Below are 24,635 nucleotides of genomic sequence, written 5' to 3' on the forward strand. Positions count from 1 at the left end.
ATTGTGGTAACAAACTTTGAACCTTCCTCTTTCCATTGGTATATAGCTTGTTCACTTTGGATTTGTACCTCAATAAATATGATGTTTTGAAAATGGGTCCATCATATATAATAACCCTGTATATTCCACATTTTAGAAAAAAGAAAGAAAGAAAGCATAACATTATTGTCTGCACATAACACGTTCCCATTTCATAAATAATAAAACTACATCCCATATTATACATACATATTGTACAACGTGTAAAAGGTTGTGTAAATACAGAGAACATAAGTACTGCAGAAAATTTTCCCTTCAGTTCTTTAGAGGATTTACAAAGAAATCAAAGGGAAACTAATCCCCTATCTGTCCTATAGGAGATAGACTGGAGAACCTGATAGCACGAGCTTTCAACCATTGTAGTGGCGGGCGAGGGGACAAGGGAGGTAGAGGCAGAAATCTTCCCTTTTTCTTAGGGCAGCCATTTCTACCTGTAACTGCTAAGGCGGAAGAAGAGCGAGCTAGGCCAGTTTTGCCCGCGGATCACACCGAGGGACGAGAAGCACGTGAAAAAGGAAGTGTTGCATATGAACTGTGGCATTAACAAGACAATAAATATTGTGATTTGAAAATAATTAGAGATGCAAGATTGATTAATCTACCTATGCTAGACTAGCTACTCCTCAGTGCATGTCACTGGATATGAACGAGTAGCATAACCTTGTCATGGAAAACTATAATAACAACTGGGGTTTTTCGTGCTGATTGCATGTTAGCCCGTAATGGTCGTGCTGATCGCATGTTACCCCTTAACTGGTTGGATGATCTTCCACCTCTGCTGAGGCATGTGGGAGTGAAGCCAGTAGTTAGGCCTTGGCTCTCATGTGCTGTTGTGCCTTAGGTTAAAAAAATAGTGGCTGAAAAGTACATTGAATTTTCTGCTAAACTGGAAAATACCACAGAAAATATACATTTCATCTCATATAAGTTTATTCTGAAAAGACAACATTAATAAAAAGTTATATGTGTATTTCTTAAAATAAATTAAAATTACTATAAAGCACCCTCACCTTCATTTTCAACAGTTAACACAGTTTGCTTATTCTGTGAATGCACTTTAGTGTGTGCATCGCGGACAGCTTTATACTTGAACCCCTTCCCACATGTATCACAGATAAATGGTCGCAAGTTTGAGTGAATGCGAGAGTGTGTGCGAAGGTGAGTCTTCCGCTTGAAGGATTTCCCGCATTCAGGGCACGTGAAAGGCCGATCGTTTGAGTGTACCCTCAGGTGATCCGTGAACACCTTGTTCAGGCGAAAAGACTTCCCACATTCACTGCACAAGTATGGCTTCTCGTTTGTGTGCGTTCTGATATGTTCGACAAGTTTAGATCTCATATAAAATGCCACTCCACATTCGGTACATGCGTGAGGTCGCTCTCCCGAATGGATCCTGTAGTGTATCTTGAGCATGCTGTTCTGAGAGAAGGCCTTTCCACAGATATCACAACTGTAAGGCTTCTCGCCTGAATGGATCCGAAGGTGCACCACAAGGTTCCTTTTCTCCACAAAACACTTCCTGCACTCGTGGCAAATGAACGTCCTCGCCGTGTGAGTGCGCAAGTGACTGTACACCGAACGTTTGCTGTTGAAGCTCTTCCCGCAGTCCTTGCAGATGAAAGTCAGCTCCGTGATTGGAGATTTGAGGTGCAGGGAAACCTTGTACCTGAACGGGAATTTGTGGCCACACTCGCTACATTTCAAAACCTTCTTCGTAGGATGTGCTATGAATTTGCTGAATGGGGGACACTTCCTCAGTACACGTGGATGGTACAAGGACTCCAAAGCTTCACTGTAAAGAGAAAATACAAATATACTAATCAACAAAATAAATGCCTACATTTATACAGCTTAATAGAGTTAATGTAAGTCTTGTAATTTGTGGATGCCCTAGTCATGTGCGAGATGTACAAGCAGAAGACCGGTAGAAAAAAGACAAAATCTGTGTCGCATGACTGAATACATAAAGGATAAGAGAATGTTGGTTTTCAAGTGCTCTTGGCATTGAAACAAGACCTTAACAAGCACATTACCAAGAAAAGTTGTTAGGTGCTGCAAAAGTCTGTCAGCATTGTAGCGACACCTTCTCTTCCTCTGCATGTGTGTGTGTGTGTGAGTAAAAATGCACATTTGTAGTGAAAGTATCTTTCATTACTATATTGTTCTTGTCTGTTGGACCAGTGTCACTGGTTCATAACCTACTACTGCATGAGTTGTCACAATACTGGGTCATTGCCATAGGTGCTACCTTCTATCAGTTATTTCAAGCCTTTTTCTTTACTATACGGTGCACGCTTTTAGAAGGAACATGAGTTCGGCCAATACCCAGCCAGTGCTACTGCGCTGTTGCCAAACTAACTGCAAGGGAAGAACAGAAAATTCGCGATGTGTCCATTATTTTTTATAATGCATGCACGGTATATATGAGTACAGTGAAATAATATAGTGCATATTTCTACACATGATTATAATATCATATCACTGTAGCATATACGAGAAACCCATACCTGAAAGAAGCTTGAAGGGATTTATTCATCACCGCTCTTGCCGTCTTCCTCGGTCTCTGCATGGACGTCCGCAGGATTTTTCAAGGGAGGGGCAAGGAAGGTGCTTTTATCCAGGGGGGGGAACAAGGCACATTTTCCTATAATAGTGTTGTTCCCTCAAAAACATTGCTTAAATTTGAATATCATATTCATGCAATAATTAACACATATTATTGTGGCTGTAATGCATTTATATGTGAAAAATATATAATTTTATGTTGACTTTCATTTTCCAGGGGGGCCACGGCCCCCCTTGCCCCCCTCCCGGACGCCCATGGGTCTCCGTGTCACTGATTTCACTCATTTCCGAATCACTCTCCTGGAGGTTAATGATTAGATTTTGCACCCTTGGGCCTGTACTACTTGTGCTAAGTTTTGAGAGTGACATTATTTAAAATAAAAAGGACACACGGAACACACACTATCGCACGAAAGGGCTGTATTTAATCTTTTCACAAACTGTTCTTTGTGGCGCACGAGTGAACGATAACGGCCTTGCTACAAAAACGCTGAACTCAAACTGACCCAGGCTTGCAATGTTCGAGAATGCCCAGAACAATGAAGGGTCATTGTTTATATCGAGGCGAATTTAACACCCACAGTTTTCCCTAGACACAACAACTCAGCTGCGTCAACACGGTGGCAACGAAAAAAACAGGCTGAAGGAAACGAAAGGTGATGTTTCTCTTGTTTCTTCAAGGAACGATAACTCCGGCTGTAGGCGACGGAAATCCATGGGACTTGGACAGTCAGGTTCAAAATGTATTTCCCCATATTATGATGAACCTTAAAGTGGCGAGTTTTATGAAAACTTCTTGCGCGCAAGAAAAATACAGAACACGGCTTTTAACTTCCGCGCCGCAGTCTCCTAACTGTACAATGTTGCACTCCTGCCATTGGTTGATCGCCACGCACACCCTCTGCGTGGCCCCACCCGATATCGCTTCTAAAAGCGTGCGTCGTATAGAGTGGGGCCAAAAACAAAAACTTTGGCCAAAAGCTTTTGTACATCTTTCCCTCCCCTCCATGCATGAGTACAATGTACAGAACATGTAGTTCAGGGCAGGTTATTTTGCTTGGGGTCCCACTATAACATTTCATTAATTTATCTTTGTGAACAGCTCTAGAAATATAAAACAGCAAAAACAGAAAGCAAGAAATGCTGTTTGGGTTTGATCTATTGCTGTAATGCAATCTTGATTATCTCAGCATTCTAGACAAATGTCTGACAAAGGGAGCATGTGTTGTCATAAAACATTATATAGAAAAAGGTTTTTATGCTTTAACACTAGAAGCGCCATTTTCAAATTGCAGTTTCTGCTTTGTACAGAAACCTTTTTCTTTGTGCGTTGAAATTTTGTGACTTTTCCTAAAATTTGCAGTACATTATTAATGCTATGCGTTATTTACAAAAAAAATAACAATAATGGAAATATTTGTGTTTCTACCTAGAAGCACCGTTGCCGGTCATTTTGACCGCTAATGTATTTCAGTGGAAAACCACTTCTCGATTGGAACGTTGCACTTACAGTTTCCACCCCTATTCTTCCTTCCTCTTTTGGACTCGCCCATATATGTTTGGCGTCTTGTCGAAGCTGATAAGAAGGAGAAAGTGAAGACTCAGTTTCGTTTGAACACTGCAGTTTGTAAGCATGTTTTCTAGACAATGTGTCTGTCCTCAGGGGACACTCCAGGGAAAAATCTGACAGTTGACGAACAATTGTTACCTTCGAAAGCGAGGTGTAGATTTACACAGTACATGCCAAACAAACCAGAAAAATTTGGTATAAAATTTTGGATGCTAGTGGACGTACGTTCCAAATACATGTGCAATGCCTTTCCATACCTTGGGAAAGATGAATCAAGGAATGATAATGTTACTGTACCTGAAAATGTTGTTTTGAGAATTACTTCACCTTATCTAAATGCGGGTAGAAATGTAAATACTGACAATTATTTCACATCGCTAAAACTCGCTGAGAAGCTAAAGGAGAAGAAGAAGACAAGCCTAATTGGCACTATGAAGAAAAATAGAAAGGAGATTCCTAATGAACTTGTGAACATTAGAACACAAGGGTATGAAACATGTTTGCATACCAAGCTAAACCAAACAAAAATGTTGCTACTCCTAAGCTCCGTGCATTCAGATGTAGAAGTAGATTTGCAAAGCCAGAAGAAACTCCCAGACCATTCAAGTATTACAACAAAACTAAATGCGGTGTTGATGTTGTTGATCAAATGGCACGCAAATATTCAGTCCGTGCTTCATCACGTAGATGGCCGGTACATGTGTTTTACAATATATTAGATCTGGCAGCAATAAATGCATGGATAGTTTACAAGGCAGTCACGGGGATTAACGTTACGAGACATGACTTTTTGATAGAATTAGCTGAGGAACCGAGAGAAGGACATTTGAATGCAAAGCCCAATAAAATATTGTCAACATCAATATCACATGCACAGAATGTAAGTGGCTCTGTTTACAGAAAGAGGCGCCAATGCCAGGTGGCATTGTGCAATGAAAACAAAACAAGTGACATTTGTTCAATGTGCAACAAATATGTTTGTGGAAAATGTGTTTCTGGTGTAGAAAAGGTTCTCAAATGCAAAAAATGTAACATGTGAAATTTCATGACGGAAACTTATTTCCTTGAAGAAAATTAATATTTATTGTTGTAATTAGTGCATGGAAAATAAAAATCGCTGGGTTTCATGATATTTTGTATTTTTTTCCAAAATATTTTGTTTTATTAATAATATGATGATTATTGGCAATATTCATTTTGAGAAATCGTCAAATTTTAAATACCGGTCATTTTGACCGGAGGTGGTGCTCCTAGGTAGTAAAAAATCCTGGCGCTTCTAGTGTTAAGTAAAATGCCAGTACAATGACATTACCCAAATGATTGATACTCTTGTGCTGCACCACATTTGTTTCATGTATGCAGTGTAACTTATGCAGCTCTATTTCTGACTACTGCTATTCGATGTGTCTCAACACCCATTACATTTTCTGTGTTTACATGATAAATTCTGAAGGCACACCAAACGGGGGAATAATAAGTATTTTACCTGTCTTCTCCAGTTTCATCAAAAGACCAGTCTGAACTGTCATCCTCAACTGGACCACCATTGCACGCAACATCTTCAGAGCCCTGAATCACATTCCTGGCTTGGCACTTCTTGATTATCTCCTCAATCTTTGACGTGGAAAGATACGTTCCTCCTTCCACACGAGGACAGTCTAAGCTATTGGAACTTGCATCATCCAAGGGGACATTTATGTACATGCTTTGCTCCTCATCCTGCACCACTTCTACTAGCTCTTCCTTAATGGTGACTTCATCGAATTCCTCAGAGCTGGAACTGACAGCTGGTCTCTGATCACGACAGGTCATGGAGGCCTCCCCTCTACTGCAATCAGCCATCGCTTGTAATCAGAGCATTCTGCAGCCTCATCTTTATCTCAGCCTGTGTAGACAAGAATAAGCACTCTTAAATATGTTCAGGGGCATCGGGAGGAAGGGAGGGAGAGAGAAAGATTAATTCAATGAAAACACTCTTTACTCTTGTAGTCTCATATTTAGACCCTGGATTTTTATGTAATATCAAAATATGTACATAAATATGTATTATCAAAAGGATATGTAGCTAAATATGTAGTATCAAAGAATATGTAACATTAATAACAATCGAATATCCAAGCAATTTCAAGAATTCTGCTACATATTTATTTTATTTGAACATATTCAACATAATTTAAGAACATAAGTTGTTAAAATTTGTATCAAATTTATAAACTCAAAAAAGCACAGCAATGTGTACATATTTAAGAAACCAACTTTGTCAGAGCACTTTGAAACTTTCGAAACAAACTATTAATTACTTTTCACATCACAAATTATTGTATATGTAAATATCTAAGAGAGCTAATTGTAACTTTCGAAACAGATTGTAAAAAAAAAAAGACACTACAGATAGAATAATCGAATGAAAATACATGGTAAGGGAACGTATTGCGTAACTCGCTACGTACAGTAAAGTAGCTTTCTTGTCCACCGATGCCAAGTTTCTAGGTGCTTTGCCTAAACCTAAAAGCGAAACAAAAATATGTAACCAGAAGGAGGAGGGGCGAGAAACTCCAGCATCTTTCGATAAATAACAGTTCCCATATTATTATTATTATTTGGCCTTCAGCTTGTCTTTAGACTTGGCAGTCAATTTTTGGTGACTGTAAGCACTAAGGATCTCATTGATTAGAAAATATGACATCACATGAGCTACTAATTTTCTTCATCATTTTTCAGAGATCGAAAATATATGAAAAAGTATCAAGATAGGAAAGAGTTGCCGAAGTATGTTGTTTTATGTAAAGTAAATGAGCAAATATGTAAAATGTGTAATATCCTGACAAATATGTGAAAATATGTAACATAAAACTTATGCAAAATCATGTCATTTATATAATTCATTGACATTTTCCTGTTCAAGGTATGTATCTAGAAAGGATTGGAATATGTAATTACATACAAATCCAAGCTCTAGTCATATTACATTATAACTAGGGATAGGAAGTTGATGATCTAAAAAATCTGAAAAAATACTTTTAGAATGACCTTAAAATTATTAAAAAATGACCTAAAAATGCTAAAAAAAATGATCTGTAAATTTTCGCTCTTAAAACAAATGCTTGATTTTTCACAAATTACAAGAGAGTAGTTGAGTAGTTGAATAATTAGATAAAACCTGATATTTGGTGGTTTTAAACTACCAGTTAAAGCAAATGGTGGAAAAAGCAATTGAGTGCTAATGTAGTTTTCTTTATTTTTACTTCAATAATAATAATAACCCATGGCTCGACAGTCCTCGAAAGGACCTTGGCCTATCTCCCGGCTTCCAGTCTCCCGCCCACAATCCTACATAGAGGTGTGGAGATCTTAAACCTGTAATGGGGTGATGTGGGATTAGCATGTCAAACCCCCGCCATTGTAGGAGATTTCCGAGACTGGGCTACGTTACTCACTCAACATAAAATACACCACAAGTTTTTCCTGTTTGAGTCATTCACCTCCTTTCAGAGTGGGCCTTGCACAATACAGTAGTTGCTCGGTATCTAAAAATACAGTTGTTTCATGTACATCAGATTATAATTTTTCTTTGTGTTGTGACCAAGTTTACTTTAATACCACAGATTGAAGGGCTTCATACAAAGTATGTTAAGCTTGCTGAAGTTTACCACAATTATTATTTAATCCATTGCCAAATATTTCAGTTAAAAATAATATTGTGATTTTCCATCGACCATGTTTTCGATTCATGACAAAATGCTAAAAAGACCATGTCAGAAAATGTAAATATGTACGTTATGCTACCAAATGCATTTAAAATTCATGAAACAACAGGGAAAGAGAAAAATAAACAAAAATGCAACAAAACCAGCACACATACTGCAGAATGACCTAAAAGACAAAAAAGGCCAAAAAAGTGCAAAATAAAAATGATGTTTTCTGGTTCTAACTGAAAGGAAACTGACTGATATCAGGTTTAGCATTGTTTTCACAGCTCAGAAAAAAGATGACTTTTCATCAGCTTCTGAGCTCTACTTATAACTTACAAAAACCATGTTGTCATTTTGAGCAAATAATGTTAGAAAGTGAAGCCATACTGATATTATTGTATACAAAAAACAAGCCAATGATCCTAATATAAAACAGAAGTTGCACTTGGGGGCACAGTAATACTAAGAAAGACACTTGAAGTCTGAAATACATTTCCAGAAATAGTAATAATAAGGACAATAGAGAAAAAGTTTTGTTAAAATGTTGAAGAATAGCAGACACGATTCCGGTGTTTAGGGCTAGCGCTGAAAGTTCTTCTTCAGCATTTCCCTGAATTCAGACAGGGATAGCAAAGACTCAAACTTGTCATTACTTGCTATTGAGTAGAAGCTGCTGATACTGAAATGTATGTAAAATAAAGAGGATTTTCTACAATCTAATGATAAGAAGAATTCATAAATTAAAGGTGCATGCCATTAACTTTCAAATAAGACCAGAAAATGTTACTTATTATTATTATGTGCTTTCCATTTCTTATTGCGTGTGCTTCCTAAGGTGTAAAATCACGGACCCCTTATGCATGTACTGGAGGCAGTCTCTACAAAACTCAACAGCTATTGTCTTTCATCATTATTCTTCTTTTGTAAAACACAATCAATATTATTGCCTTCATTGGACAAGCATTGTTCGGGGCTGAACCCAACAAAGTAGCATGTACACATGATAATTATTATGGACGAAAACACTGAAACTGCCATGGGATTCACAAGATAGTAAGGTATTTCAGAAACGATTTTGAAGGACGAGGAGTAAAATGAAAACACCACTTTGTAGCCTAATTTTAGAAGACATGTTTTTGCAAAAACAGTTGCAGAAATTCAAGACTTAAAAGGAATTTTCAGAAAACTGTTTGGTACCTTACGTAATAGCTTTGTGTATAGGAATGTTTAAAAAAGGTAAAAAAAAAAGGTAAAGTGTTCCCCTGTGCATAGCACCACGCCATGAAGGCGTATAGGGGGTGTGGGGGTAACGCCCCACACTTTCTTGATCCGGTCGTCAGTGGGGGTGATGTGATCAGCATCACGCCCCTGACCGCCTTTACCCCCCAGGGTTTCCCCCAGGTACCCATGTTATTCGACGCTGGGTAGGCGCCACTTTATTTTACTTCGCTTCTTGAGCCACTTTTGACTAATTTGCAAAGATGGAGATGAATGATGATATGATGAAATTGATGAATGGACACTCACAAACATCCATGCCCAGGCCAGGATTCAAAGCCGAGACCCCTGCATCGTAGCGCAATAAGCTAACCACTTCACGACGGGGGCCGGCATATATAGAAATGTAATTAATATAACGCAACTCATGTTATGTAAACATAGATGGGCTTCTTCGGCTCAGCCATCATTTCTTTTATGCATAACTATATTTCTCTTTACTGTGGATTTTTACAGCAAATTTCCATTCTTGGGAATCTATTTATGAAACTGAAAACATGATAATTTAGAAATTATTTAAGACTATATTGTCCATGCATTTAAACAAACATAATATTCATGAAAGTATAGTCTTAATCACTTCCTACCTGATTGCTGGATTATAGTGCATCACGGACAAACATTTCAGGACACAGGGACAAATGATACCATTCTGGGACATACAGCAACCCTAATATGAGGGGGGGGGAGTAAAGGCATATTTGAAGCCAACTTAACCATAAATTGGGCCTTTTTGGCATGTTGAGTACATTTTTGGGGACTGGTGTTAGGGGGGAGTGCTTGCGAGTGTGTGGATAAATCACTTCTAATTTCTAGCTACAACTTTGCAAGAACTAGTGTAATGTATATTGTGTGCCATCAGTAAATTATCTAATTTGATAACATGAATGCGAATACACAGATACACCTAGGATTGTAATTAGGGCTGAGCCGATACTACTTTCAACCGATGGTGATACCAATACTTGTAAAATCCGATGTTAAAATAATAAATGATAGTTACCAAGTCATACTAACTCATCACATCACATTCACATTCCTTTAATGGCATTAAATATCTCCCAAATTATTCTTATGTAGCAATATAATACTTTAAATTGTCTTGACACATTTGATATTTTGGTAACAGTAGTATAAGTCGGAGACAGATTTCTTAAAATTTACAGGAGAAAAGACGAGAAAGTACTTACAGAATTGTGTTCTTGAGGACTTTCTGAAGCCGGAGATATTGTTTTTTAGAATCGTGCTACGTATTTTGCCTGTAAATAAGGTATTTTTCGTCAATCATGCATCTCCGTTCTGCGATAGCTCGTGCCGCCATTACCGCCGACTACGTGAATCAAATGTTCCGTGCGTTCGGTTATGTAACCCCCTCACAGTGTAGCAACCACGCGGTAGTTTTACAAGATGACGTGTGAGCGGGTTTTTTTTGTTCCAATTTAAGGCAACACTCTAGTTTACGTCCTTTTCCTAAGGAATACGTGTCATATATCGTTGGAAAGCTTATTTTATAAGGAATTGAACAACGTAAATTCCAAAGGTAGGAAAAATTTCCTGAAAGAGTAAATCGAGAAAAACCGATGTTGCCGGATATTCGTAAATGAACATACTAAGGAATTTTTTAGATAATGAAGCACATATTTAGGGGTGAAATGAGTGCTAATGGAACCTAACCTAACAGGCCTAACCTAACCTCGTAGGCATACCTTGACCCCGTGAATGGATAGTGGGGCTATCGTGAAAAGAAGTAGAGTTTAGCCTCGATTTTCGCTTAAAAACCTTTTGTGAATAGTTTGTGCGGCATTTATCGGCGCACCGCGAACGCAAAGAAGCAATCACCATGCAGATAAGGACGTAAAGTAGAGTTTAGCCTCAATTTTCACTTAAAAACCTTTTGTGAATAGTTTGTGCGGCATTTATCGGTGCACCGCGAACGCAAAGAAGCAATCGCCATGCAGATAAGGACGTAAAGTACAGTTTAGCCTCAATTTTAGCTTAAAAACCTTTTGTGAATAGTTTGTGCGGCATTTATCGGTTCATAAGTTTGGAAACACTGCACATCAGCTGACGATACTGCATATCAGCTGACAATAGACAACGTGAGTCAAGATTTGCCCGCCGAATTAGCAACGACCAATAAATGATTATAATGTTGAAAGTAACGTGTTTTTCATGGAAAAAAGTTATCGCCAGCTTGAAAAATCTTCCGCTATGCATATGAGGTAAGTAGCAATGATTTTTATTTGAAAACAACCGAGTTTAATGTGTCTCCGGCTTATACTACTGTTACCGATATTTTTTTATGAGAACATCTCTGCTGACCCAGAGGATGCAAAGAAAGGTTTTTGAAATGTTGCAGACTTTTTACAAAAAAAAAGGATTGTCTGTCTTCTTCAGTTTCATGTAAACACTGTTCATTCTTGTCATTTGGGTTAACCTGAAGAGGGAGAAAAACGACATAAAAATATATGCAAATACACTTATTAAAATAAAGCCTCTTTATGCTATGCTGTCCACCATTCTCTGTCATCTGCAATAAAAGCAAGTTGCTGCGGTATCAGCCGATACCAACAGTTACATAAGAGACATACACAGAAGGGAAGAGTACAAGAAGAAATTGTTGAACCCACAACCCCACTTGAATGTAGATAAAACAAAACGAATGGACCATATTAGTGGTGACGTCACAGCAGACGACAGAGCACATGTTGAGTCCAAACAAAGCAGCAACGTGTTTTTCTCCTATTCAAAACCATTGAAATTTTCATCAGAAGGGGTAGCTTTAATTATTATGACAACAGTTATGAAACAAAAATTGTGATACGTATCATACATCAATGTAAAGATTAGATTTCGGTGAATTCATCGATATATTACATATACCTTACAGAGCATAAGGTAAAGAATAACTGGAAAATGGAAATCATGCATTTTTAAAGAAATTCCAGCCATTCTGCTGCTGAATCACTTCCGAACACAGGCGAGCTGGACTTGTAGCCAACGAGAGTGATGCTGACACTAGGGATGATGGGAGGTCAGGAGCCTCACGTGACAACAGCAACGCCACCTATTGGCTGCTGTTTTGGATCGGAAGCTGGTACGAGCATTCACTTACTTGATTTCCTAATTAATTTATTCTTTTTATTCTCCTCTGTAAGGTGTGTAATATACCGACATATTCTCCGAAATCTCATCTTTACATTGATGTATGATACACATCACAATTTTGTTTTATAACTGCTGTCACGATTCTTAAAGTTACCCTTTTCAATGGTAAACTCAATGGATTTGGATAGAAAAAAAACCCTGCAGATTTGTTTAGACTTAGTCTTCAAGCGTGACGTAACACTATAATGGTCCATTCCAGAGCAACCTTCACCAGTCTTTCCGAAAAACTCCGCAACCAGCCCAGCCATGCTGGCTCTAAAAACGCCTACCTTTCTTACCTCACGAGTTTGCGAGCAGAAATTGGAAATGAATGATTTATTTTATTTCCACACAGCCTTTACCAGGTAGTTAATGCCTTCAAGAAGTTTGGACCCAGCTTTCCCTTTACCCATGCCTTTGATCTTGTCGATCATGTGCTTCCCAAGACGGTGGAGGTTTGTTCAGTAATTATCCGAAAAACTATAGGCAGAACTTCTTCCAATCTGCCACAAAGAAGGGTGAACGATTGATTGATTGAATTAAAAGTTTTGGGTGCATTGGCACTTATGGTCATTTTGCTCCCTTCTATGTATACCAAAAAGTTTAATTTTTGACATAAAGAGTAATTATTAAACTATTGAAGTTAGCCCCAAAAAACATTGACGTTAGTCCCACAAACCATTGACGTTAGCCCCACAAACCATTGACATTCGCCCCAAAAACCATCCACGGGTAGCCCCAAAAACCATTGACGTTAGCCCCACGTACCATCACGAGGACGAGGTATGCCTATGAGGTTAGGTTAGGTCCCAATAGCACTCATTTCGTTCAATTTTGCATATACGGACAACATCGGTTTTTCTCGATGAAAGAAAATACCAACAAGAACTTCTAAATGCTACAGAAACTCACTTCGGTAAGTAGTTTCTTGTGCAAAAAAATGAAGAAATCCGTTGGGACGCTATCGGTTTTACCCAACTTTTTTAAAATCATGTTTTCATTCGTATTTTTTTAACCAAAGAAACTCCATAGAAAAAGGATGGGCCACGGTAGTGGTAGGTCAATTACCTCAGGGGTAGAGCCCGGAATCAGGGGGGGGGGCAATTAATACTACTTTTTTTCCACTTCCAATTGTTTCCTCACCTTAAATTTTACATTTCTGGAATCCTTGATTGATACCCTTTCCAATGATGTATCAAACATATTTCTATTAAGAAGGGTCGATTCGACATCCTTACCGTAAAAGTCTTGGCAGAAGGTTTGCGATTGCTATCAGCTGCAAATTCCATTTTTAAAATAAAATTAAAACGATTCATGGTACTGAAAATGAGCCTACAATTACTTGGGGAGGGGAAGAAAACGTCATCCTTCATTGTCAGAAGTTGTTACTTCAGACGGTAAAAATCTGATATTCCCCGGATACCTATAACTTCTTCGTTTTGTCAATTTTTGACATTTATACTTACCTATCTTTAAGGTGTATTCACATTTTTCGTCCCGGAATCGGTGGGAAATTTAAACAAACAAATTATTTTCGTTTGAAATTTTCGAGTCAAAATTTTCCACCGATTCCGGGCTTCGCCCCTGGGGTAATTGACCTGCCGCCCCAACTGCTAACGTGGCCCCGCCTCCGCTACGCTCCGCTACGCTCCGCTACGCTCCGCTCCGGCTCCCTCTGTAGACTCCCTGTTAAAGGCATGTTAGAAATTGGCAGGAGTCATCTGCCCCCAAACTTTTAAATTTGAAGAAATCCGTTACATCACACAAAACACCTTCCAGATGTTAGACAATGCTACAGGAACTTATTACCGTAAGTAGTTTCTTCTGTAAAAATGAAGAAATATGTCCGGGGTATATCAGATTAATACCCGTTTCTGTAATTAACGAAAAAAGGACCTATACACAATCACAATAATTCAACCAAAATGTTTAAGAAATCAGTAGCCTATGAAGGGCAGAGACCTGTACAGTCACGGACACTTCTGAGATGTAACAATTCCACTGAAAATTAATGTGATTGTTACAAACCAGAAGTGTCCGTGACTGTACCATGTGTTACTTATTGCGTTGTCAGAGTAAGGAACAGCATGTTATAATACTGATGTGAAATCTTTTCAATAATTTGCTCTAGCCTGTATCAGAAATTAAAGAACTAAATCATATAATTTAATATGCCAAGGAATGGGTTACAAGTGTAGGTTTCAAAAAATTTGTACCACGAAAACTTGTCTAGTAAGTGGTGTTCCTTTCTTTATAAAATTATATTTTATTCGGGCACTTACCCATCAAATCACATAATAATGAAGTTACAAAGATGGAAACAATTTGTTTAATACCAATAGCAGAAAGCACTTCACAGAAACTGAACCTTTCGGTGATAGTAGTAGTGATAGTGTTAATATTATTTCATTTCAGTGAACCCAAGAGACGGAACTTTCATTGACGAAATGAAATCGAAAAAATGTAAAAAGTTGGAATATTTCATCACAGATTCGGAGTAAACATATTTACTCGTCCAGATACTTCTTTAAGGTCCTGCAGTTATTTTGCTCGTACCTTCAGTGCACCTATCGCAAATGCTTCTTATGTAGAATTGCTCTTACCGATAATAATAGTCATTTTTTTGGTCCCTTGTTTCCAAAAAGTACGTTTTGCTACAGCGCTGTAGTTTTGCTGAAGTTTATAATTTATTCTGTTCTTCAGCTACAGAGAAGCATCCCGTCCAAAATAGAAGGGGATGCATTGAGTTCAATTAGTTTTCGTTACTTCCATGCCGTCTAACCAACATATATTATAGGTATGTTGTTATATGCAGCTGTGAATTAGTTTTCGTTACTTCCATGCCATCTAACCTACAAATATTATAGGTATGTTGTTATATGCAGCTGTGAATTTATTTTGGTACTACTTCCGTTAAGTCAAAACACCTATAACTCATTTATTTCGTCCTTTTTAAGATTGCTACTTACTTATTCTGCATTGCGGAATATTCTATAAGGTATAATTATGAATTTGGGGTAAGACTGCAGAATATGGGCTGCTTAGGAGGAACGCGGTTCATAATTTTTTGGTAACGTTTTGTAGTTAGTAATCGGGAAAAGTAAGTTTTAAGGTGCGGAAAAAAATTTTTCTTTAAAAAAAACAGAAAAACGTGTTCAGGTTGGGCGGTATTGAAATCGTAGCAAGGAAGGAAAAGGCATATTCCTGCACAAATCTAGTGAAAGCAAAAAATGCCTATGTTGTTAGGTAGCTAGGTTTAGTTTACTTAGCCTAAATAATAGTCATTTTATTTATGCTAATGAGACCTAACCTAACAGGCCTAACTTAACTTTGTAGGCATTCCTCGAAGAAATAATGAAAGAAACTGTGCGTAAACAATGTGGACACGAACGAATGGAGAAATGCATTGCTTTTAGTAGCAGGAAAAACATTTTTCATTGTATTTATGCTATTGGAACCCAACCTAACAGGCCTAACCTAACCTTGTAAGCATTCCTCGTCTGAAATAATGAAAGAAACTTTGCGTCTGTGGGTGGAATCCGGAGCGACAAATCAACTCGAATGCCGCGAAATGAAGGGTCTCATTTATCGCACAACACTTGAGCGCGTAAACAATATGGATGCGAACAAATGGAGAAATGCATTGCTTTTAGTAGCAGGAAAAACATTTTTTACGTGCAATAATATAATAGTAGCTAATCGTAAAAGGAACACCGGAAAATGGAAGTAGAAGGTACGTACTTTCAGGGGATATAAATTTTGTTCGTCTATTTAGAGGAAAGAAGCAGCCCATGTTCTGCAGTGAGACCGAATTGGGTAACACTTTACTATACCGGAGACGGATTTCTTCAAATTTACAGGAGAAAGTATTTACGTAAATCATTTTCTGTAGCGTTGTTTATGTTGGGGAATTTAGTTTTGATCCATTTTAATGCGAATGCATGTGGATTTTTACGAAAATCTATTTCCGACGTGCTATTGCTGTTGCCGCCATTTGCTTTCTGCACATCATCGAGAAAAACCGACGTCCGTATATGCTAAATTGAACGAAAGGAGTGCTAATGGAACCTAACCTAACAGGCCGAACCTAACCTAGTAGGCATACCGCCATTTTTCACCAACACATCACTTTGGATTTGAAGCAGCAGCATCGCCCCCGTGATGGTTCGTGGGGCTATCGTTAATTTTTGGGCTAACGTCAATGGTTCTTGGCGCTACCCGTGGATGGTTTGTGGGGCTAACGTCAAAGGTTTAATAATTACTCTTTATGTAAAAATTAAACTTTTTTTGGTTAAAAAATTTCGTGAAATGTTTTTAATTTTTGGTAACGGTAGTATAAGCCGGAGACGGATTTCTTAAAATTTACAGGAGAAAACACGAGAAAGTACTTACTGAATTGCGTTCTTGGGGACTTTCTGAAGCCGGGGAAATTGTTTTTTAGAATCGTGCAACGTATTTTGCCTGTACGATAGCTCGTGCCGCCATTACCGTCGACTACGTGAATCAAATGGGAGCGATTTTACAATACAGGGAATTTCTCCATTTTGTTTGAAATTCGGCATACTCACTAATTTTGGCCCCCTAATCACGAATCTGCAGTCAAAATTTGGTGCTCACACGTGGAAATAGCAAAATAATCTAAATTAAGTTCTTATTTCTACACCCTCGATTTCCAAATTTCCCGCCGATTCCGGGCTCCGCCCCTGGGGTAATTGGCCTACCGCCCCCAACCGCTATCGTGGCCCCGCCTCCGATCCACTCTGGCTCCCCGCCTATATCTATAGAGTCCCTGTTAAAGGCATGTTAGAAATTGGCCGGATTCACCTGCCCCCACATAAGCGCCAAATTTATACATGAGCGCCAAATTTTAAGTGCAGATTCATGATTACGAGGCCCAAATTAGTAAGTATCCCAAATTTTAAACAAATTGGATAAATTCCCTGTATTGTTAAATTATACCATCAAATGTTCCGTGCGTTCGGTTATGTAACCCCCTCACAGTGTAGCAACCACGCGGTAGTTTGACAAGATGACGTGTGAGCGAGTTTTTTTTTTTTTCCAATGTAAGGTAAGACTCTAGTTTACGTCCTTTTCATAAGGAATACGTGTCATATATCGTTGGAAAGCTTATTTTATAAGGAATTTAACAACGTAAATCCCAAAGCGAGCAAACATTTCCTGAAGGATTAAATCGAGAAAAACCGATGTTGTCCGAATATGCGCAATTGAACGTACTGAGGAATTTTTTAGATGATGAAGCACATATTTAGGGGTGAAATGAGTGCTAATGGAACCTAACCTAACAGGCCTAACCTAACCTCGTAGGCATACCTCGACCTCGTGAATGGATAGTGGGGCTATCGTGAACAGAAAGTGTAAAAAGAAAAAGGTACTTACCCGAAGAGATGCCGGGTGCCGCACAACGATCGCGCACCGCAAACGCAAAGAAGCAATCACCATGCAGATAAGGACGTAAAGTAGAGTCTAGCCTCAATTTTCTCTTAAAAACCTTTTGTGAATAGTTTGTGCGGCATTTATCGGTTCATAAGTTTGGAAACACTGCACATCAGCTGACAATATTGCATATCAGCTGACAATAGACAACGTGAGTCAAAATTTGCATGCCGAATTAGCAACGACCAATAAATGATTATAATGTTAAAAATAACGCCTTTTTCATGGGAAAAAAAGTGATCCCCAGCTTGAAAAATCTATGCATATGAGGTAAGTGGCAATGATTTTTATTTGAAAACAAACGAGTTTAATGTGTCTCCGGCTTATACTACTGGTACCAATTTTTTTTTTTTTAAAGTTATGTATTTTTCATTAGAAATTCATTATTTCACCTAAAGAAATGTTCCGCAATGCAGAATAGTACGTTAGCAATGCAAAAAATTGCAAAATAAGTCATTGATAGGTGTCTCCGGTATAGTAAAGTAGTACCATGAATTTTTCACGAAAATAAATTCAATTTTTCATATTACAAGTAATTATTGTTGTTCGTTTTCTTCGCTTGTGTGAGACACAATATGGCGCGAGCGTTCTAGATCATCGCGCATCGTGCTTGTGTTTTGTCGAGAGATGCAGTGTTTCCAACCTTCTAAACCAAAAAAAATGTGTACTTCCGTGTTATTAATTGTATATTTTTTCCCGGGTAGCCCCACAAACCATTCATGGGAAGGTTATGTTAGGTTAGGCAAACATAGCTAAAATTTGGGGTCACATCATCTTGAAAAACCACGGGGTGGTTGGAAACAGTGACAGGGGTCAACGTCATCAAGTGCACGGAACATCCGGTTCGTACATGGAAGCAACAGCAATTGCAATATTTTTTATACATAAAAACATGAATTATCGCTAAAAAAGATTAAACAATGACAGAAAATACATTCGGGGACTTCAACAATGCTACAGAAAGTGGTAAATCACTTTCTGGGTGCTAATTTACTATTCCACAAACAGATTTCTTCATTTTTACACAAGAAACTACTTACGGTAATAAGTTCCTGTAGCATTGTCTAACATCTGGAAGGTGTTTTCTGTCATGTGGGAATGTATCATAGCGGAAATTCATTATTTTTGTTGAAAATTGATTCTCCGACGCACAATAGCCTTTGGCGTGTACACCTCCGTAGATTATCGCATGTCGTGCTTGTGTTTTGTCGATTGCAGGGTTTCCAGCCACGCCATTGTTTTCCGAAATGATGACGTGTTGTGGATGTGTGGCGAAATTCATACCGGGTGTGGCAGATCCACTGGATTTTGTAATTGGGAACTTGAAAAACGAGTAGCCCCACAAACCATTAACGGATAGCCCCAAAAACCATTCACGCATAGCCCCATGAATCATTTTCGGCAAGGTTAGGTTAGGTTAGGCACGCATAGTTAAAATTTTGTTCGTAAAATAATGCGAAGAAACTTTAAAAAAAATCCACTTCATGAGTATTTTTTTGGGTTACGAAGGTTGGAAACACTGAATCGACAAAACAAAAGCATGATGCGCAATGATCTACGAAGGTGTACTTACTGTGTCTTACGCAAGCGAAACAATGCAAATAAAGAAGTACTCGTAATGTGAAAAATTGAAATTACTTTCATAAAAAAAAACGTGAATACACCTTCAAGAATGTTCTGCAAAGCAGATAGGTAAGTACAAATGTTAAAAGTAGCGAAACGAAGAAGTTACATGTGTTTGTGGAATAGTAAATTTTTACCGTAAAAACTGTTTGTATGCATACTAAAATGTCGAAAGAACACGTCGAAAATAACTGCCAGTACCAAACCTAGCAATCCTAACCTAACTACGTAAAATTATAGCTGGTATTGTGTATAGTCATTTTGGGTTCTATCTATATTCACTTGCCCAAAGCCTTCGGGCTGATCTGCTACACGAAGGTAACAGACGAACTTTACTTCACAATAACACATTTCTGCGAGCAAAAATCAACTAAAAACATTCATAAACAACAAAATCTTCGTAAACAATGCAAAATGTTTAACTTTCTCCAGGGGGTACAGAGGGTCAAGGGTACCATTTGTAGCTTTAACCAAGTTTGTGCATTTCTTCTTTGCACTGAACGGGGTCGGCACAGAAAATTCTCCTAAACTACTCCTCTGGGGTCTAATGTAAGAGTGACGAGCAAAGAAAGTAGGCACAAGTTCTGATTGTTTAATTCCGAACTAATCGTGCTGTTCAGTCATTTTTAAATTTCTTTTTATGTATTAACATGCTTGCTGTCATCTTTAATACGGACTGCTGATACCATCTACTTGTGTGAAGGGGTATTGTGTTCCTAAAAAATGCTTTTGTTGTTAGGTTAGACAAGTCAGGTTTAGGACTCAGCATTAATAAATAAAACAATGAAAAGTAAAATAAATTAATTAAACACTCCTAAATGCTTTCGTTGTTAGGTTTGGTGGGTCCCTAAATGCTTCAAACACCTGCTTACATAACATCTGGTGTTAAGTGCGAAACCACCTTCTAGCCTCGTATGAAAATGTCCTGGAACTCCCTATCTGAGATGAACCTAAACCAAGAAAGGCTGCTCACTTCGTAGTGTAGATGCTAGTTTTCAAATCATAAGTTCTCCACTAAATAATACTTAGTGGAGCTTTTAACTGTGCCAATTAATTTCTTCAAGCTGCAAATGTACTCTCACAATTGTTTTGAAGTCCTAATACTCCTGTATAACTTGCAAAATATCATTAAACATGTGCTTTCCCAATGGCATAATGGTAACGTTGTTGCCTTGTAATCAAGAGGTCCTGGGTTCAACACACCCCATGGAGGCACATAGTGCTTTGGATTCCACTTTAAACTGTAGGTCCAGCCCTGATTAGCCTCTCTGTGGGTAAAGTAGACTTTAAACAAATCCAATTCAAACTTCTTTTCCTAATGCATCACTTACTTGTACATTAATAAGTGTCCAAGTTATTTATGGAAGAATTGTATTAGTAAATTTAATATTGACCCTTTATTGGTTTTGGCTGAAATTCTATATTAGCACATTCTTTATTTTTTTCTTTAGTCTTCAATTTTTAGACATTCATATGTGTTGAAGAATAGGTAACATAAGAAAAATAAAGATTGGTATTGAAAATAAGGCTGAACTGATACCAATACCGGTGTATCAGTGTTGGCCGATACTTTTCCGGCATTTCAGTCATTCACGGGGTCCGCAAAAAAGCCAGTGACATTTTGCAGAGTGGGCCTCCCCGATGGCACGGTGGTAGCGTCGTCGCCTTGTAATCATGGGGTCCAGGATTCGATACCCGGTGGAGGCACATAGTGGTTCGGATCCCACTTTAAACTGTGGGTCCAGTCCCGATTAGCCTTATTGTGCATACATTGGACTTAGAACATCAAATCAACCAACCAACCAACTTTTGCAGAGTTTAATTAGCCTGAAAGTTATGCAAAATTCAAAGTTTCAATTGATTTTGCACTAATATTATGTGCAGAAACTGTATTTTGTGATGACATGACAGGTATTCTAATATTCTGATGCAATTTTAAATATTTTAAAGCAAAACACTGCTAAATTGAGTGGAATACTCGCCCACTAATTTTAAACAATATTTTGAACAACTTGTTACAATTTTCAAGCATCGGTAAGAGTATGGGTGTCAGTTCAGCTTTAATTAAAAGTATACTTAGTGTAGTTTTTTCTGTCTTTTTATGTTGCAGGATGAGTGAAGAACCTGTAAGTTTGAGTGACCATAGAAAAAACTTGGATCCATTAGCACTAAATGATGATTTCACAATTCGAGAACTTGGAACAGCCTTACCTGGTAAATGTTCGGAAGTAGATACGAAAGATTTTGATCTGATTAGTGATATAAAAAATGTATGCGAGGAGACTGGAAACAATGCAGATCCAAAGGAGGGTGATTTTGGCAGCACCAACATTTCAGAGGAGGTGAAAAAGGAAGATATATTCAAGGAGGAGTGTAATGACTATAATGTGCCATTAGAAGATTGCCCAGAAGGTAACGGTGGGGAAGTCCCTAAAGTTGGATGCGAAGCTGGTGCAGGGCAAATGCCCACTGAGGACAGACTTTCAACAGACGTCAAATTCAGCCCTTCAGAGAGTGAATCAGTTCCAACTAACAGGTCAGTAAAGAATTAATTGTTTTTAATTACCACTCGTAGGGGGATTTCAAACCAAAGCAACACATGTTGGTTGGAAGTGAACGCTCCGTAATCAGTGCAACCTTTCGATCTGGAGAGACACGATGCATGTGTTGCTTGTTGCTTTCATGTCACTCAGGTTGGGCCGTTTCCTGAAAACCGTGCATCATGTTGGCTCAGTCTGTTTGCACATGCACAGTGAATGAAGGGGCTTGTGTTAATTGCTGCTTTGGTATGAACTCCATGTTTCCTGTTGCTTTTTGCCAGACCCTGTGGCCGAGTGGTTAGCACATCGCACTGCGACGCCAAGCGTCCTGGGTTTGAATCCCGCTCGGGCTTGGTTGTTTGTGAATGTCCATTCATCAATTACATCATTTCATCACTCATCCCCATCTTCGCAAATTAGCCAAGAGGAACAAAACACCTCAAAACAAAAATTTAAATTTAAACTAAATCAATCAATTAATCAATCCTGTTGCTTTGGTCTGAAAACTTCTCTACATTGAAAGATTGGGCCTCTCCGATGCCATAGTGGTAATCAAGGGGTCCTAGTTATATTTCAACCAGGGTTTGCGCAGTAGTTCCAGTCCCAATTAACCTATCTGCACATAAAGCAGACATAAAACATACTTCAAACTATAAAAGGTAGATTGGGGGGAAATTATTATTAAATATGAAATATAACTAAAGCACAATGAGTACAATTTACTTTCGTCTCTTAATCTGATGCTTCAGTGGTTTATGATGCATATTTAGCTGTTAGGAACAACATCCCTCCTCCACTGACAGTCATATGCACAAGACATCACAAAGTTCCAGGCAACTTCTTTAGTCAAGAGAACAAATCCCATTATTACTTCAAGGCTTATTGGTGTAAATACAACTCATGCAGAATAAGATCAAGCAGGAGTTTAGGAACCCTAATAGGCTGCACCATGACCGAGCACCAATTTCATCCCTCGTCCTCATCATCACAAGTGGAAGAAAAGCGACGCTAAGTAACTAAAAAACAAATGCAGTTAGATATAGCCTCATTATGACTCAAGGTCACATACAAAGCTCTCAAGTCTTCTGTCAGCAAACTTCGTGTTTCCACTGTCAATTTTTGGATCTTTTTTCCAAGAATTTACACAGATGCATTATGTAACCTTTAGTGGACGTACAGGAGGTTTTGCTTCCATGCAGGTGTTTCCATTGAGGATGAATGGGAGATCTTTCTCCTGCCACCACCATTGCCAACAATTCTTGAAAACTACACGTGATATTTCAGTTCTGTCTTCTTTATTTGTTAGTATACATATAAAAGTATAACATGCTCGAATTACAAAACAATATATAATTTGTTACACTCACAATACTGTAGGATAGATTTTGGTAACTGTTCCGATTGTTTTGATTTTTTCAAATTCTCATCGCAGAAAGACTAATTTATCATAGCATTTTGGCAATCACATGAAATTTGAACCTTCCTTAAATAAATTAGCACTGTTTCGATTTCGAAGTTATTTATGTTGAAAAAAACAATTTAAAAATTATCTTATGCAAGCATGCGTGCTTCCCATGGGCAATGTATTTTCCATTGACAAGCGATTGTAAGTATCGTAGACTTGTGGGAATTAATGTAGAAGTAAATCGGAACCTTAGTAGAATGCATTTAGGGACTTTATTTTATTGCTAAGAGAACCAAACCTGGCCTGCTTAACCTAATTACGAAAGTATATATTGAACAAAATCTTAAGTAATCGCTAAAACTCCACAGTATGTGTTAACGGAAGTAAATCAAAATAGAACCATGGTAAAATTGCATTTGTAGCATGATGAAATTGCAATAAAACAAATGCCAAGATTTTAAATAGAACTGAAACACAACTTTTTGCTGATATATTTAACTTTTACACATAAAATGGAGCAAGAGCAACACTTTAACAACAGTCTACAATTAGGAGTCCAGGAGGGACACAGGGGCAAAATACATTTTTCATTCACCTCTTTCTGTTGGAGGGACCACATATGCCATCAGCCCATTTATTTTTTCAAATTTAACATTTCTTCTTCTTCCTTTGACACTCATCATTTGGAGGCACAATGTATAAATTTTATTTCTACTAAAAGCCCTGTCTTCAAGAAAGAAAACAGATCTGATTTCATTTCTCTGTGACGATTAGTTCTCGCGCTATGATTTTTTTGTACGTCACGGCAAATTTGAAAATTGCATGCTTGAAAAGGTCCCATCTGCAGAGGCTACAGAGGTGACCAAGGCTCTGTCTGCTAAAGATTAAACAGTATGTTCCTCCTAGTATTTTTTTCCCCCCAGTGTTTGTAATGAAGTACAACTCTGAAACGGTATTACTGCAATTCTACATTATAAAATTTATTTTCACTCTGGTTAATTGTTTTGTGGCATGTTTTGTGATATATATTTCAAATTTGAAAAAAAGAGAAAATAGCCCATGTGTAAAGGTGTTAAATAACACTCTCATTCGGTGAATGCACATTTGATAATTAAGTTAGAACATGCATCACACCCCCTATACACCTTCATGGTGTAGTGCTAAGCACAGGGGAGCACTTTACCTTTTTTTATCATTCTGTTATTAATCAATGTATACACTCGGAGTGTTAGATCCTTTCACTGGCTTCAATCTACTGAATTTTTATCATATGGAAGCAAAGAATGTAAGGCCCTTATTTAATTGAGGGGAAATAAGTTTTT

The 24,635-nt window shown here is 38.0% G+C and overlaps 2 protein-coding genes across 7 annotated transcripts in view; one reads left to right on the plus strand and one right to left on the minus strand.

Moving 5' to 3' along the window:
• Window positions 1–951: 951 nt before the first annotated feature.
• Window positions 952–14,979, minus strand: LOC145997382 (uncharacterized). 3 transcript variants are annotated; one of them, XM_083134363.1, is made up of 3 exons: window positions 14,895–14,979; window positions 5,661–6,059; window positions 952–1,831 (listed from the first exon to the last, which is right to left on the minus strand). In XM_083134363.1, exons 2-3 carry the CDS (start codon window positions 6,014–6,016, stop codon window positions 1,033–1,035), a joined length of 1,155 nt encoding a protein of 384 aa, XP_082990489.1. In that variant the 5' UTR covers window positions 6,017–6,059; window positions 14,895–14,979; the 3' UTR covers window positions 952–1,032. The 3 variants fall into 3 exon arrangements, with proteins under 3 accessions (XP_082990489.1, XP_082990491.1, XP_082990488.1); XM_083134365.1 differs by having other exon boundaries at window positions 14,848–14,920; XM_083134362.1 differs by lacking the exon at window positions 14,895–14,979 and adding an exon at window positions 14,574–14,810.
• LOC145997381 (uncharacterized) overlaps window positions 14,839–24,635 on the plus strand; it is a 31,082-nt gene continuing 21,285 nt past the window's right edge. The window contains exons 1-2 of one of the 4 annotated variants that reach the window (XM_083134357.1): window positions 14,839–15,158; window positions 21,479–21,904. In XM_083134357.1, coding sequence (XP_082990483.1) covers window positions 21,480–21,904 — 425 coding nt within the window. In that variant the 5' untranslated portion in view covers window positions 14,839–15,158; window position 21,479. The remainder of the gene's footprint in view (window positions 15,159–21,478; window positions 21,905–24,635) is intronic. The other 3 variants (XM_083134359.1, XM_083134360.1, XM_083134361.1) reach the window with 3 other exon arrangements.

The sequence above is a fragment of the Lepisma saccharinum genome, chromosome 13 (assembly GCF_977018435.1).
Source record: "Lepisma saccharinum chromosome 13, izLepSacc3.1, whole genome shotgun sequence".
NCBI classification, from domain to species: Eukaryota; Metazoa; Arthropoda; class Insecta; order Zygentoma; family Lepismatidae; genus Lepisma; species Lepisma saccharinum.